This window comes from Vidua macroura, unplaced genomic scaffold (assembly GCF_024509145.1).
Source record: "Vidua macroura isolate BioBank_ID:100142 unplaced genomic scaffold, ASM2450914v1 whyUn_scaffold_107, whole genome shotgun sequence".
Classification (NCBI taxonomy): domain Eukaryota; kingdom Metazoa; phylum Chordata; class Aves; order Passeriformes; family Viduidae; genus Vidua; species Vidua macroura.
In genome coordinates, this window is record NW_026530542.1 from 39,785 (window position 1) to 51,168 (window position 11,384).

Consider the following 11,384-nt stretch of genomic DNA (forward strand, 5'->3'; position numbering starts at 1 on the left):
ATAGAACGGGATAGAAACAGGGATAAGAACGGGACAGGATAATGGGATAACAACGGGATAGCAACGGGATAGAAACAGGGATGGGATAACGGAATAATGGGATAAGAACGGAACGGGAACGGGGATGGGATAACAGGATAATGGGGATGGAATAATGGGATAACAACGGGACAACAACGGGGACAGGATAATGGGATAACAACGGGATAACGGGATGGGAACAGGATGACAGGATAATGGGATAATGGGATGGGAAAATGGGATCCATGGGATGGGATAACGGGATTATGGGAACATTGGGAACATTGGGAACATTGGGAATGGTGGGAATGGTGGGACGGGGGGTCCCAGGTGACCCCGAGGCCGTTCTGCACCGACTCCAGTCCCGGGGCTGAAGGAACCCAAGGTTGGGATTTCACCCCAAATTTTGTGAATTTAACCCCAACTTAGTGAACCTCACCCAAATCCAGTGGATTTAACCCAGATTTCATTCGTTTAACCCAATTTTTGTTCTGTTTAGGCCAGATTTCAGTGGTTTTACCCAAATTTTGGTAATTTGCCCCTGTTTAAGCCACAACTCCCCGCCAAGTTTAACCACTTTTTATTTTTCCACTTAAATATTCTCTTTAAATACAGCATCGTCCCGGGAAACTGCGGAAAAGCAGGAAAAACAAATAATAGTGGGGAGAAGCTTTGGATTCACTTGGTGGCGTTAAATGTGGAGTTAAAATGGAAATTAAAAACCGAAAAATGAAATAAAAAATTGAATAGAAAAAAAAGGAAAAGAAAAAATGAAGTTCAAAAGGGAAATAAATTGAATTGAAAAAGAGAGAACTGCAAGTAAAAATTCAATAAAGAAATAAAAAGGCAATAAAAAGAGGGAAAGGAAATAAAACCAAAAGTTTAAAAAATTAAATTTAAAAGGGAAGAAAAACGGAATTAAAAATTAAAGGAATACAAAGAAGTAGAAAAAAGAGAATAAAAAAACCAAAAAAGGAAATCAAAATGGCATTAAAGGTTCCGAAGCCGCTTTGGGTGCCCTGGGGGGGAGTTTGGGGATCCCCGGGGTTTTTGGGGGGCAGATCCATGAAATCCAGAGTGGATCAAATCCAACGAGGGGAAAGGGCCAAACCCCACCCGATCCCACCGAGCCTGGGCTGGGGGAAATGGGATAAATCTGGGAATTCTGGTGGGGTTTGGATGAAATGGGATAAATCTGGGAATTCTGGTGGGGTTTGGGTGAAATGGGATAAATCCGGGAATTCTGGCAGGGTTTGGGGTGAAATGGGATAAATCCGGGAATTCTGGTGAGGTTTGGGTGAAATGGGATAAATCTGGGAATTCTGGTGAGGTTTGGGGTGAAATGGGATAAATCCAATAATTCTGGCAGGGTTTGGATGAAATGGGATAAATCTGGGAATTCTGGGAGGGTCTGGGTGAAATGGGATAAATCTGGGAATTCTGGTGAGGTTTGGGTGAAATGGGATAAATCCAAGAATTCTGGTGGGGTTTGGGGTGAAATGGGATAAATCTGGGAATTCTGGTGAGGTTTGGGTGAAATGGGATAAATCTGGGAATTCTGGTGAGGTTTGGGTGAAATGGGATAAATCCAAGAATTCTGGGAGGGTTTGGGTGAAATGGGATAAATCCAAGAATTCTGGGAGGGTTTGGGGTGAAATGGGATAAATCCAAGAATTCTGGGAGGGTTTTGGGGTGAAATGGGATAAATCCGGGAATTCCGTGGTTTGGGAAGCAGCAGCTCGGGGGATCCGGGGGATCCAGGGCAGGATTTGGGGTGCCCTGCCCCTCCTCCCTGACCTCAGGGGACAAGGCCGGGTTTGGGGCCGCTCCTGTGGGATTTGGGGGCTCCCCGGGGGCTTTGGGGGCCACTGGGCTGGGAACCGGCCCCTCCCCGCCCCCACTGAGCCCCCTGGGAAATCCCTGCTGACCCCCCCAAAGCCACTCTGGATCCCCTAAACCCCTTGGAACCCCCTTAAGCCCCCCTGAACCCCTTCAACACCCCCTCAAGTGCCCTTTAAATGGTTTTAACCCCCTTTTGAACCCCCAAAATAACCCTTGGAACCCCCTTGAACCCCCCTGACTCTGCCAAACACTTTGAAATCTCTTTTGAAGCGCTCAAAATCCTCTGAACACCGTTAAATCCCTCCCTGAACCCCCAAAAACCACATCTGAACCCCCAAATGCCCCTCTGAATCCCCTTTTTAACCCCTTACACCCCTCCTTTGAACCCAGTTAAGGCCCCCAAATCCCCTTTTAAACCCCCTTAAATCTTCTGAACTCACTTAAATCCCCTTTTGAGCACCTAAAAAAGGCCTTTAAACCAACTTAAACCCCACCTGAGCCCCTTTAGACTCCTCTGAACCCGCTTAAAGCTCTTCCTAAACCCCCCTTAAACCTCCCTTCAAAAGCCTAAAAAATCCTTTTGACACCCTTAAACCCCGTTGAACTCCCTTGAATCCCCTCAAACTCCTCTTAAAGCCCCTTAAACTCCTCTGAACCCCCTTGTTCTCCTAAAAGACCCTTTAACTCTCTATAAATCCCTTTTAGACCCAACTGAACCCCTTCTAGCCCCCTCAAACCTCTCTGAATGCCTAAAACCCATAAAAACCCCTCTGAACCCCTTTCAACCCCAAAAAAACCCTCAATGCCCCCATAATCCCTAAAAACCCCGCTTTGAACCTCCCTGAACCCCCTGTACACCCCTAAAAAAAACCCTCTGAGCCCCCTTAAACCCCTTTTTAAATTCTCCTGAACCCCTAAACCCCATAAAAACCCCTCTGAACCCCTTTCAACCCAAAAAAACTCCCTCAGCACCCCCATAACCCCTAAAAACCCCACTTTGAGCCCCCTTAAACCCCTTTTAAACCCCCCACGGGGGACAGGTGACCCCCAGGTGCACCAGGGGACCCTCAACCCCCCCAAAACTGGGGGGGGGTCAGACCCCAGTGTGGGAAAACTGCTGGAAAAGCCGAAATGGTGAAATCAAAAAGTCAGGAAAAGAATGGGGTGGCAGCAGCTGGGCTGGGGGATTTGGGTCCCTGTGGGGTCTGGGAGCATCCAGGTGAGCAGGTCCTGAAGGCACACACCAGAGCAGGTGAGCAGGTCCAGGGGCACAGATCCCACAAGGTGAGCAGATCCAGGTGAGCAGATCCCACAGTCTGTAGGCTCCAGGTGAGCAGAATGCAGGATTTGGGGCACAGACCCAGAGGAGAACAGGCAGCCCCACCCCACATCCCGATTTTCCCCCACTCCTGCCTCTTCCCAGGCTGGAACTGCTCCTGGCCCAGGTTGATCTCACCTGGCAGAAGCCAAAAAAAGAGGGGAAAGCCCCAGAAATGAGAAGTTTCACCCCGAGACAGATGTCAGAGCTGCAGAAGGTCCGGAGCACAGGTGGGTTTTCCATGAATCCCAGTCCGAGGAAGGGCTGCAGGGACCAGGTGAGTCTGGAGAATCCACACCTGGAGAACCTGAATCCATCCCAGTCTGACCAGTTTGATGCCAGTGGAGATGCCCGGAGCCAGAAGGAGCACAGGTGAGCAGGAAGCACCTGAGGAGCAGCACAGGGAATTGCAGGGGCTCCAGGAAGTCGGGTTCACCAGGAACAGCACGTCCATGGCATCATGGGATGGATCCCGAGTGCTGGAATGGCAGGAACAGGTTCTTTGGGAATCACAGCCAGGTAGGGGTCACCTGGATGGGTGGATGGAGCTCACCTGGGATGGGAAGGAGGCAGGGCAGGGCCAGGTGACACTGCATCCATGGGCTAACAGGGACACCTGGGCACACCTGCAGCGCTCTGATCCCGCTGGAACTGGCCCAGGACCACCTGCAATGGGCCAGGATCACAGGTAGGGACAGGGACACTCCTGCACCCTCACATCCCAAATCCTGGTCCTTGGAGGGGCAGCTCCAACCCCTCAGCAGCTGCTGGAGGCACCTCCCAGCACAGGAATGAACATCCTGAAGGTTCCCACAGGTACAGGTGATCAATTCCAGGTGATGGAGGAGCCAGTGAGGAAGTGAAGTTGGTTCAACCCCCAAAATTTTCCAGGTGAGTTTGGGGACTCCAGTCTTGGGTCTCTTGTGCCAGTTCCAGGTGTTTCCCAATCCATCCCAGCTGCAGGTGAGTGGGAGCATCACCTGGATGAGGTGGGATGGGAGGCGGCCCAGGTGAAACATTCATTAAACAAACAGGAATTGGGGAAAAAGGGCTTTTCCCTTAAAAACAAGGAGAGTGGAGGCAGCCAGGGGGGACAGAGCTGCCATGGGATCCAGGAGGCTCCAGCTCAGGTGAGTCCTTGCACAGGTGATCTCTGCCAGGTGGGATGGAGAACAGGAAGGATCCGAGGGGCTGCAGCTCAGGTGAGTCCTGGCACAGGTGACCCCTACCAGGTGAGTGAAGGACTCCTGGCCCTGGGCCAGGGAAATCCTCTGTCCAGAGCAGCCCCCACCAATTAAATAATCAATCCATGGAATAAATAATGGAGCCAGAGGGCCCGAGGCCACTCATATGGGCAGGTGGGGGTGCTCCAGGTGCTCTGGGAGATTTTCAGGTGCTCCTCCCTTGCTCACAGCAGCAGGGACAGGTGGGAGCCCCAGCTCCTTCCCAGGGGGGCTGGAAGCTGGAGCTGGATGCTCCACGTGGCCACTCCCACCCTTGGCACCTGCCCGTGGCTCCACCTGGCAGTAGAGCCCAGGTGCATCGGCCAGGTAAGGCTGGGAGCCCACCTGGGCCGGCTGCCCCGGGGGGTAGCACAGGACAGAAGATTCCAGAGGGAACTGGGCTGGGATGAGGATGGCGGAGCTGAGCCCGGGGCACGGGGGAGGTTTCACCTGCCAGGTGTCATCCAGGTGCTCCCCCAGGACGCAGAGCCCGCCCCCCTCTCCCCCAGAGCCGCTTCCAGAGTCTTCCTCAGCCTTCAGCCTCTCCAGCTCCTCGGCCGTCTGCAGGTGCAGCACCGCCCGCTCGTTCTCCGCCAGGTACTCCTGGAAGTCCTGAGTCTCGGGGGGCTGCGGGGGGGGCCAGGTGGGGCCAGGGAGGGCAGCAGCTCCCTCCTCCTCCTCCTCCTCCTCCCGCCGGTTCTCCAGCTCCAGCTTCATCAAGGTGTGCAGGAAGTGGGTGCGCACGCGCAGGGGGTTGAACTCGATCCGCCCGGCCACGTTCCCGCAGCCGTCCCGGGAGCAGCCGCACGGGAACGACGTGCGATCCACCTGGGGCACAGGGGACACCCGTGGGACCCGGCAGCACCCCTCCAGGGCCCGAACCCCACCCCGAACACCCCGGTCGGGCTGCATCCCAGCCAGGTGTCCCCTCTGGGAAGAGACGTGGACAGCTGGAGGATCCCACAGGATCCCCCCAGAGCCTGAATCCCACCCCAGAGTGATCCCAGATCCCACCTGGACAGCAGGAATTTGGCTCTGGGGTGGGGAGAGGAGTTTATACATCCCAGGTATGCCCAAAACACACCTGGAACTGTTCCTGCTCCTTCAAGGAACAAGAGAACTCCAGCACCTGTTAGACCACAAACCCCAGCTGCCTCACCTGGCACTCTCTGCTCCCTCCGGGGGGAAGGACACGGGCACAGTGGGCGTGCCTCGAGGCCCACCTGTCCCCCCTTTTCCCAGCTCACCTGGCACTGGCTGCCCTCACCTGGCACACCTGGCTCTCCCCACTCCTCAAGGAACAAGAGGAGAACACAAGGAGCAGCCTGGCCCCCATCCTGCCCCAAACTCCTGCCCTGCAGCTCACCTGGCACTGCCTGCCCTCACCTGGCATGGAATGCCCTCACCTGGCTCTCCCCACTCCTCAAGGAGCAAGGGGAGCACACAAGGAGCAGCCTGGCCCCCATGCCACCCCAAACCCCCTTCCTGGGGCTCACCTGGCACTGGCTGCCCTCACCTGGCACACCTGGCTCTCCCCGCTCCTCAAGGAGCAAGAGCACAGAACAGGGAGCACACGAGGAGCAGCCTGGCCCCCATCCCGCCCCAAACCTCTGCCCTGGGGCTCACCTGGCACTGGCTGCCCTCACCTGGCACTGGCTGCCCTCACCTGGCACACCTGGCTCTCCCCACTCCTCAAGGAACAAGAGGAGCACACGAGGAGCAGCCTGGCCCCCATCCCGCCCCAAACCCCTGCCCTGCAGCTCACCTGGCACTGGATGCCGGCCTGGCTGCAGGCGCAGGTGCGCGGCTCGCAGGTGAGGCGGCAGAGGCAGCCGCACTGCTCGCGGGACAGGCGCAGCGCCCGCAGCTCCTGCCGCTCCTCGGCGTCGATCCTGCGCACGCCCGAGGCGCGCAGCAGCGCCCGGCGCCGCTTGGTGGGCAGCGGCTGCAGGTAGAAGTAATCGCCCACCTCCACCTGCCCCACGTCCAGGTCGTCGTCGGACACGTCGGCCAAGGTGAGCCCCGCGGCCTCGGCCGACGGCACCGTCCCGTTCTGGGTCAGCTGGGGATGGAGGGACACGCGTGGGGTCACCTGGCCAGGTGTCCTTCCCTCCAAACTGAGCCTCTCCTTGGCCCTCCCAGGGCTCGTCCAACCAAAGGAAAAGAGCTTTTCTGGTTGGGTTTTTTTTTTTTTTTTTTTGGAAAGGCACTGCCACATTCACCCCTGGAACATCCTGATCGCCCCCAGATGCCACCCAGGTGTTTCCCACACACATTTTTCCCTGGACCTCCTAAGATCCCCCAAAAGTGTTTCCCACCTGGATTCCCCTCAGTTTGCCCCTCTTCCAAGCTCACCCAGGCATTTTTCACTTCCCTCCCTCAAATCCCTCCCCAAAGGCTTTCCCCACCTGCCCACCACCAAACCCATCCACGTATTTCCCCCCGGATTCCCCCCTCCCAGCCCCAATACCTCGCTCCCCCCAAATATTCCCCACCCAGATACTCCTTGTCACCCCAAATCCCTTCCAGGTATTATCCCCCCACTGCTGCCCTCCAGCTATTTCCCACCTGGATTCTGCCCTCCCTCCCCAGCTATTTCCCACCTGGATTCTGCTCTCCCTGCCCAGCTATTTCCCACCTGGATTCTGCCCTCCCTCCCCAGCTATTTCCCACCTGGATTCTACTCTCCCTCCCCAGCTATTTCCCACCTGGATTCTGCCCTCCCTGCCCAGGTATTCTCCACCCAGACACCCTCTATCACCCCAAATCCCCTCCAGCTATTTCCCACCTGGATTCCCCCTTCCTGCCCCACCCAGTCCCCCCCCCATTTCCCGCTCACCTCTCTCCTCCTGGCGCGCAGTTTCTCCCTGCGGAGGTGCTGCCGCAGGTGCTGCCGGTGGCTCACCTGGCGCAGGTGAGCGAACTGGCTGAGGCTGTACCTGCGGGCGCGGTGGTGCCGCGGGGCCATGCCCAGGGAGCTGCCGCCGGCGCTGGGCACGCAGGTGAAGCCCTGGCGCCGGGCGAAGTAGTAGACGGTGACCTGGGCGAAGCGCACGCGCTTCCCGCCCCGGCGCGCCCGCGAGCGCCGCAGGATGGACGGGGCTGCGGGCACGAAATCACCCCCAAAATTACATCAAATTCACCACTTTCCCCCCTCTATTTCCCTCCCAGAATTTAAAATTACCCATTATTTCCCTTTAATTCCTCCCCCCCCGGCAAATGGTCAGGATTGCCCCTCCAGGTTTTCTACAAAATCCCTGAAGTTCCCCCCAGTTCTTCCAGTGTTTTCTAAAATTTCAAGCCCCGTGAACTCCCCAAATAATTCCCCGTGAATGCCTCAATCCCCCAGACTTTCAGGAAATTCCAGGAATTCCCTCAATCCCCCAAAACGTAAAAAATTCCTCTGAATTTCCCTGGAATTAAAAAAAAAAAATCTTGGTTGTCCCTCAAATTCTAAAAACCCAACAAAAAATTTTTAAAAAAATCCCAAAATTCACCAAATTTTTAAAAATCCGCCAAACCCCCCAAAATTAAAAATCCCAATACCCAATTAAAAATCCCCAAACCCGACATTTTGCAAAACCCCTCCCCGTAAACCCAAAGTTCCGAAAAATTGCTACAAAATCCCCCTCCCAACTCCAAAAAATTCCACATCATCCCCCCCCCCCCCACCACCGCCACATTCCCTAACACTCCCCAAAAAGCTCCCCGCCACGACCCAAATTCCTGAAACCCATGAGGAAACCCAGAAGAATTCCCCGAAGGAAATAAAAGATCCCGCCCACGGCCCGGCCCCGGCTCACGCCCGGCGCTGCCGGAGCTGCCGCCGCTGTCGCAGCTGTCGCCGCTGTCGCTCGTGGCGATCTCGTCGTCCGAGGCGGCGCCGCTGGACGCGGCCGATCCCGATCCCGATCCCGATCCCGCATCCTCCGGCTTGCGCTTGATCCCGGCGCTCGGGACCGCGGCCATCGGGGCTCGGCTCGCATGGAGAGCCCGGCGGGGACGGGAGCGGAGGAGCCTGCGGAGAGCGGCGGGACGTGCCGGGATGCCCGCGGGGCACTCCCGGGCTGTTCTCCCGGGATAAATCGCCCCCATCCCAACAGGAGTTGCAGGTTCCAGCCCGGGGTGTTCGTGTTTCACGAGGCATGGTCGCACGGGACCGGCCAGGAGGAGATGCCCTGGATTTTTCCAAGAATCCCGGCCTCGCCATCCCGGTCCCAGCGGGAGCTCCCCGTGCCAGCCCAGCACCAGGGATCTCCACACAAGCATTCAGCCCAGCTTCCTCTATCCCAGCCTCTCCTCTCGGGATTGATTTGGGATGGAATTCACCCGAGACCAAAGGAAAAGCGATTTTCTGGCTGGGTTTTTCTATTTTTTGGAAAGGCACTGCCAGATTCACCCCCTGGAACATCCTGATCACCCTCTAAAATTCCCTAAAGTTCAGAAAAAACATTGGATGCGCCAAGAATTCCCAGTCCATCATAAATATACCAGACTGGGAATGAGCCTCACTGGGATTTTCCTGCCCCACACCCCTTAATCCTCAAAAAGCTCCGAAAATCCCAAATAACCCTTGGTGACATTTGGGATTTGGGGAAACCAAAAACAACAAATAAGTGAAAATACCAAGTTTCCATTTTTTCCCATCTTTAAATTGGAAGGAATTTGAAATGAGGAACAAAAAATGGTTTCAAAAGCTGAGGAATTGGGAATGGGGAATTTCAGTTATTAAACCTCACCAAAAGGAGTTAAACTAAAAAAAAAAATTTCCCCCCATGTTTTGGAATCACTTTTGGAGCAGGGAAGGGACCAGGAGAGTTTGGGATTCCTGGGAGCACAGGAGCTGATCTGGAAAACCTGGGATCCCGTGGAAGCCCCAGGAATTGTCCATCCCACCTGCTCAGGTGAGTGTCAAACCCTTTTATTTCCAGCTACCCCAAGAAATTAGGAATGAATCCAGGTGTTACTCCACGGCAGGAATTAACCAAAAAATGGGATTTTGGGACGATCACCAGGAAGATTTGGGCAGTTTGGATCCATAAGGAATGGGTCAAGTTTTCCAATGTTTTCCCCAAGGGTTTGGCTCAGTAGTTGAAAGGTCCACGGATTTCCCAGGGATCTGAGTCCATCCCAGGTCACTGCTCACATTCCCAACACTCAGCTCTGGGTTTTAGGATGAAAGGTGGAAAATTTGGGTTCCTCAGGGAAATCTGGGATACAGCTCCCACAGAGCTTCCAGCATTTCTGCAGCATTTTGAGATGAGGAATGAAAAACGGGCTCAAATGCTGAGGGAGGAGTCACAGGAACTGGGGAATTTCAAGGATTAAACCTCACCAAAAGGAGTTAAAGCTAGAAATACAAATTTTTTTTCCCATGTTCTGGAATCACTTCTGGAGCAAGGAAGGGATCAGGAGAGTTTGGGATTCCTGGAACACAGGAGCTGGTGTGGAAAACGTCCTAGCTGAAAGAGGCTGGGAGGTGTCCCCCACAGGGGGGACAGAAAGGTGACCCCAAAAAAGCCTCCTCGGGCCCCGTGTCCATCACTGGAATTGGGAGATCAAGGTGGGTCCATGGACACCTGGATCCAGGGCCCAGGAGGTGAAGGGGACCCTGGGGAGGGGGGCCAGGCTCCCCCCAAAGGCGATCCCACAGCTCCCCCCCCACCTCTGGGGACACCTGAGCCCCCAGGTGTGACCTCCCCATCACCACCATCACCAGCAGCTTCTCGAGGACCCCCCAACACGACCCCCGTGCCCCCCATGAGGTCCCCAAGGTCACTCACAGGTGCCAAGGCCACTCTGAGGACCTCCCCTGCCCCCCCCCCACGGTACAGCAGAGGGGAGACCCCACCTGCCAGGACCCCCCAAAACCCCCTCCCCAAATGTGAGGGGGAGCCCCGCACAGCCCCTACAGGAGCTGTGAGGACCCCCCCCATCCTCTAGAGGAGCCCATCCCCTAGAGCCACCCCCACCCCCTATGTCCTCCCACGTTTGCAGCAGGGGCAGCCCCACATTTCATACAGCCCCCCCCCATTTCCGACGGATCGCAGTTACAAGGACCCCCCCCCCAAACACTCTACAGCCTCCCGTGTCCTACAGACTCTCCTGTAAGGTCCCCCCGTACCCCTCCCACATCCCCTAGAAGCCCCCCAGCTGTAGGGCACCCCCTTGCCCTCGAGGCCCTCAAGCTCCGAGCCTTCTCCCCCCACATCCCCCATCTCCCCCGCGGCTGTGAAGCCCCCAGACCCTTTTCACCCCATCCCTGATAGCGCTGGAACGCCCCCATCCCTTGGAACGTTCCCATCCCTCACAGCCCTCCCCGCCCCCCGCAGGCGGGGCCGCCCCCCCCGCCCTCCTTCCACCCCCCGAGGCCTGACCCTGCCGGCCTTCCCCCGCCACTCACCGGTGCCCGGGGGGGGTTTGTGGGGGCCGGGAGGGGGCGGGGGGCGCTGGGGGGGGCCCCGGGGCCGCTCCCGGGGGTTCCGGGGCCGCTCCCGCCCCGCCGCGCGCGCCGACAACAATGGGGCCGCGGCCGCTGCGCCGCCGCTTTTATAGCGCCCCGCGTCACGTGATCCCCGCCGCGCTGCCACCGCTCCGCCGCGAGGCACCATGGGAAACCGAGTCCCCAAGGGACGCAGGGCCGTGCTGGCGTGGGGTGTGATGGGAAATGGAGTCCGGAAATGCGGCATGTGGAGCGCTGAGGGAGATCGCGGAGCCGCGGAGCGCTTTGGGTTGGAAAGGAGCTCAAAGATCTTCCACTTCCACCGCGGACACCTCCCAGTGTCCCTCGTTCCTCCAGGCCCTGTCCAGCCTGGCCCTGGGCACTGCCAGGGATCCAGGGGCAGCCCCCGCTGCTCTGGGGAATCCATCCCAGGGCCTCCCCAGCCTCCCAGGGAACAATTCCCAATTCCCAATCTCCCATCCAGCCCTGCCCTCTGGCACTGGCAATCCATTCCCTGGCTCCTGTCCCTCCCTGCCTT

At 56.9% G+C, this 11,384-nt stretch overlaps 2 protein-coding genes across 4 annotated transcripts; both read right to left on the reverse strand.

Moving 5' to 3' along the window:
* Positions 1 to 585: 585 nt before the first annotated feature.
* On the reverse strand, positions 586 to 3,635 carry LOC128822801 (uncharacterized). Its single transcript, XM_054004600.1, has 4 exons — positions 3,569 to 3,635; positions 3,248 to 3,319; positions 1,352 to 1,973; positions 586 to 1,312 (listed from the first exon to the last, which is right to left on the reverse strand). The coding sequence occupies exons 1-4, from the start codon at positions 3,633 to 3,635 to the stop codon at positions 1,012 to 1,014; spliced, it is 1,062 nt and encodes a 353-aa protein (XP_053860575.1). The 3' UTR covers positions 586 to 1,011.
* CSRNP2 (cysteine and serine rich nuclear protein 2) lies at positions 2,797 to 10,845 on the reverse strand. Of its 3 annotated transcripts, none has more exons than XR_008441608.1 (5): positions 8,208 to 9,154; positions 7,244 to 7,506; positions 6,170 to 6,466; positions 3,735 to 5,232; positions 2,797 to 3,568 (listed from the first exon to the last, which is right to left on the reverse strand). XR_008441608.1 is itself a non-coding variant. In XM_054004654.1 (5 exons), exons 2-5 carry the CDS (start codon positions 8,371 to 8,373, stop codon positions 4,528 to 4,530), a joined length of 1,431 nt encoding a protein of 476 aa, XP_053860629.1. In that variant the 5' UTR covers positions 8,374 to 8,422; positions 10,808 to 10,845; the 3' UTR covers positions 2,798 to 4,527. The 3 variants fall into 3 exon arrangements, 2 of the variants coding, with proteins under 2 accessions (XP_053860629.1, XP_053860628.1); XM_054004654.1 differs by adding an exon at positions 10,808 to 10,845 and having other exon boundaries at positions 2,798 to 5,232; positions 8,208 to 8,422; XM_054004653.1 differs by having other exon boundaries at positions 2,798 to 5,232.
* Positions 10,846 to 11,384: the final 539 nt, after the last annotated feature.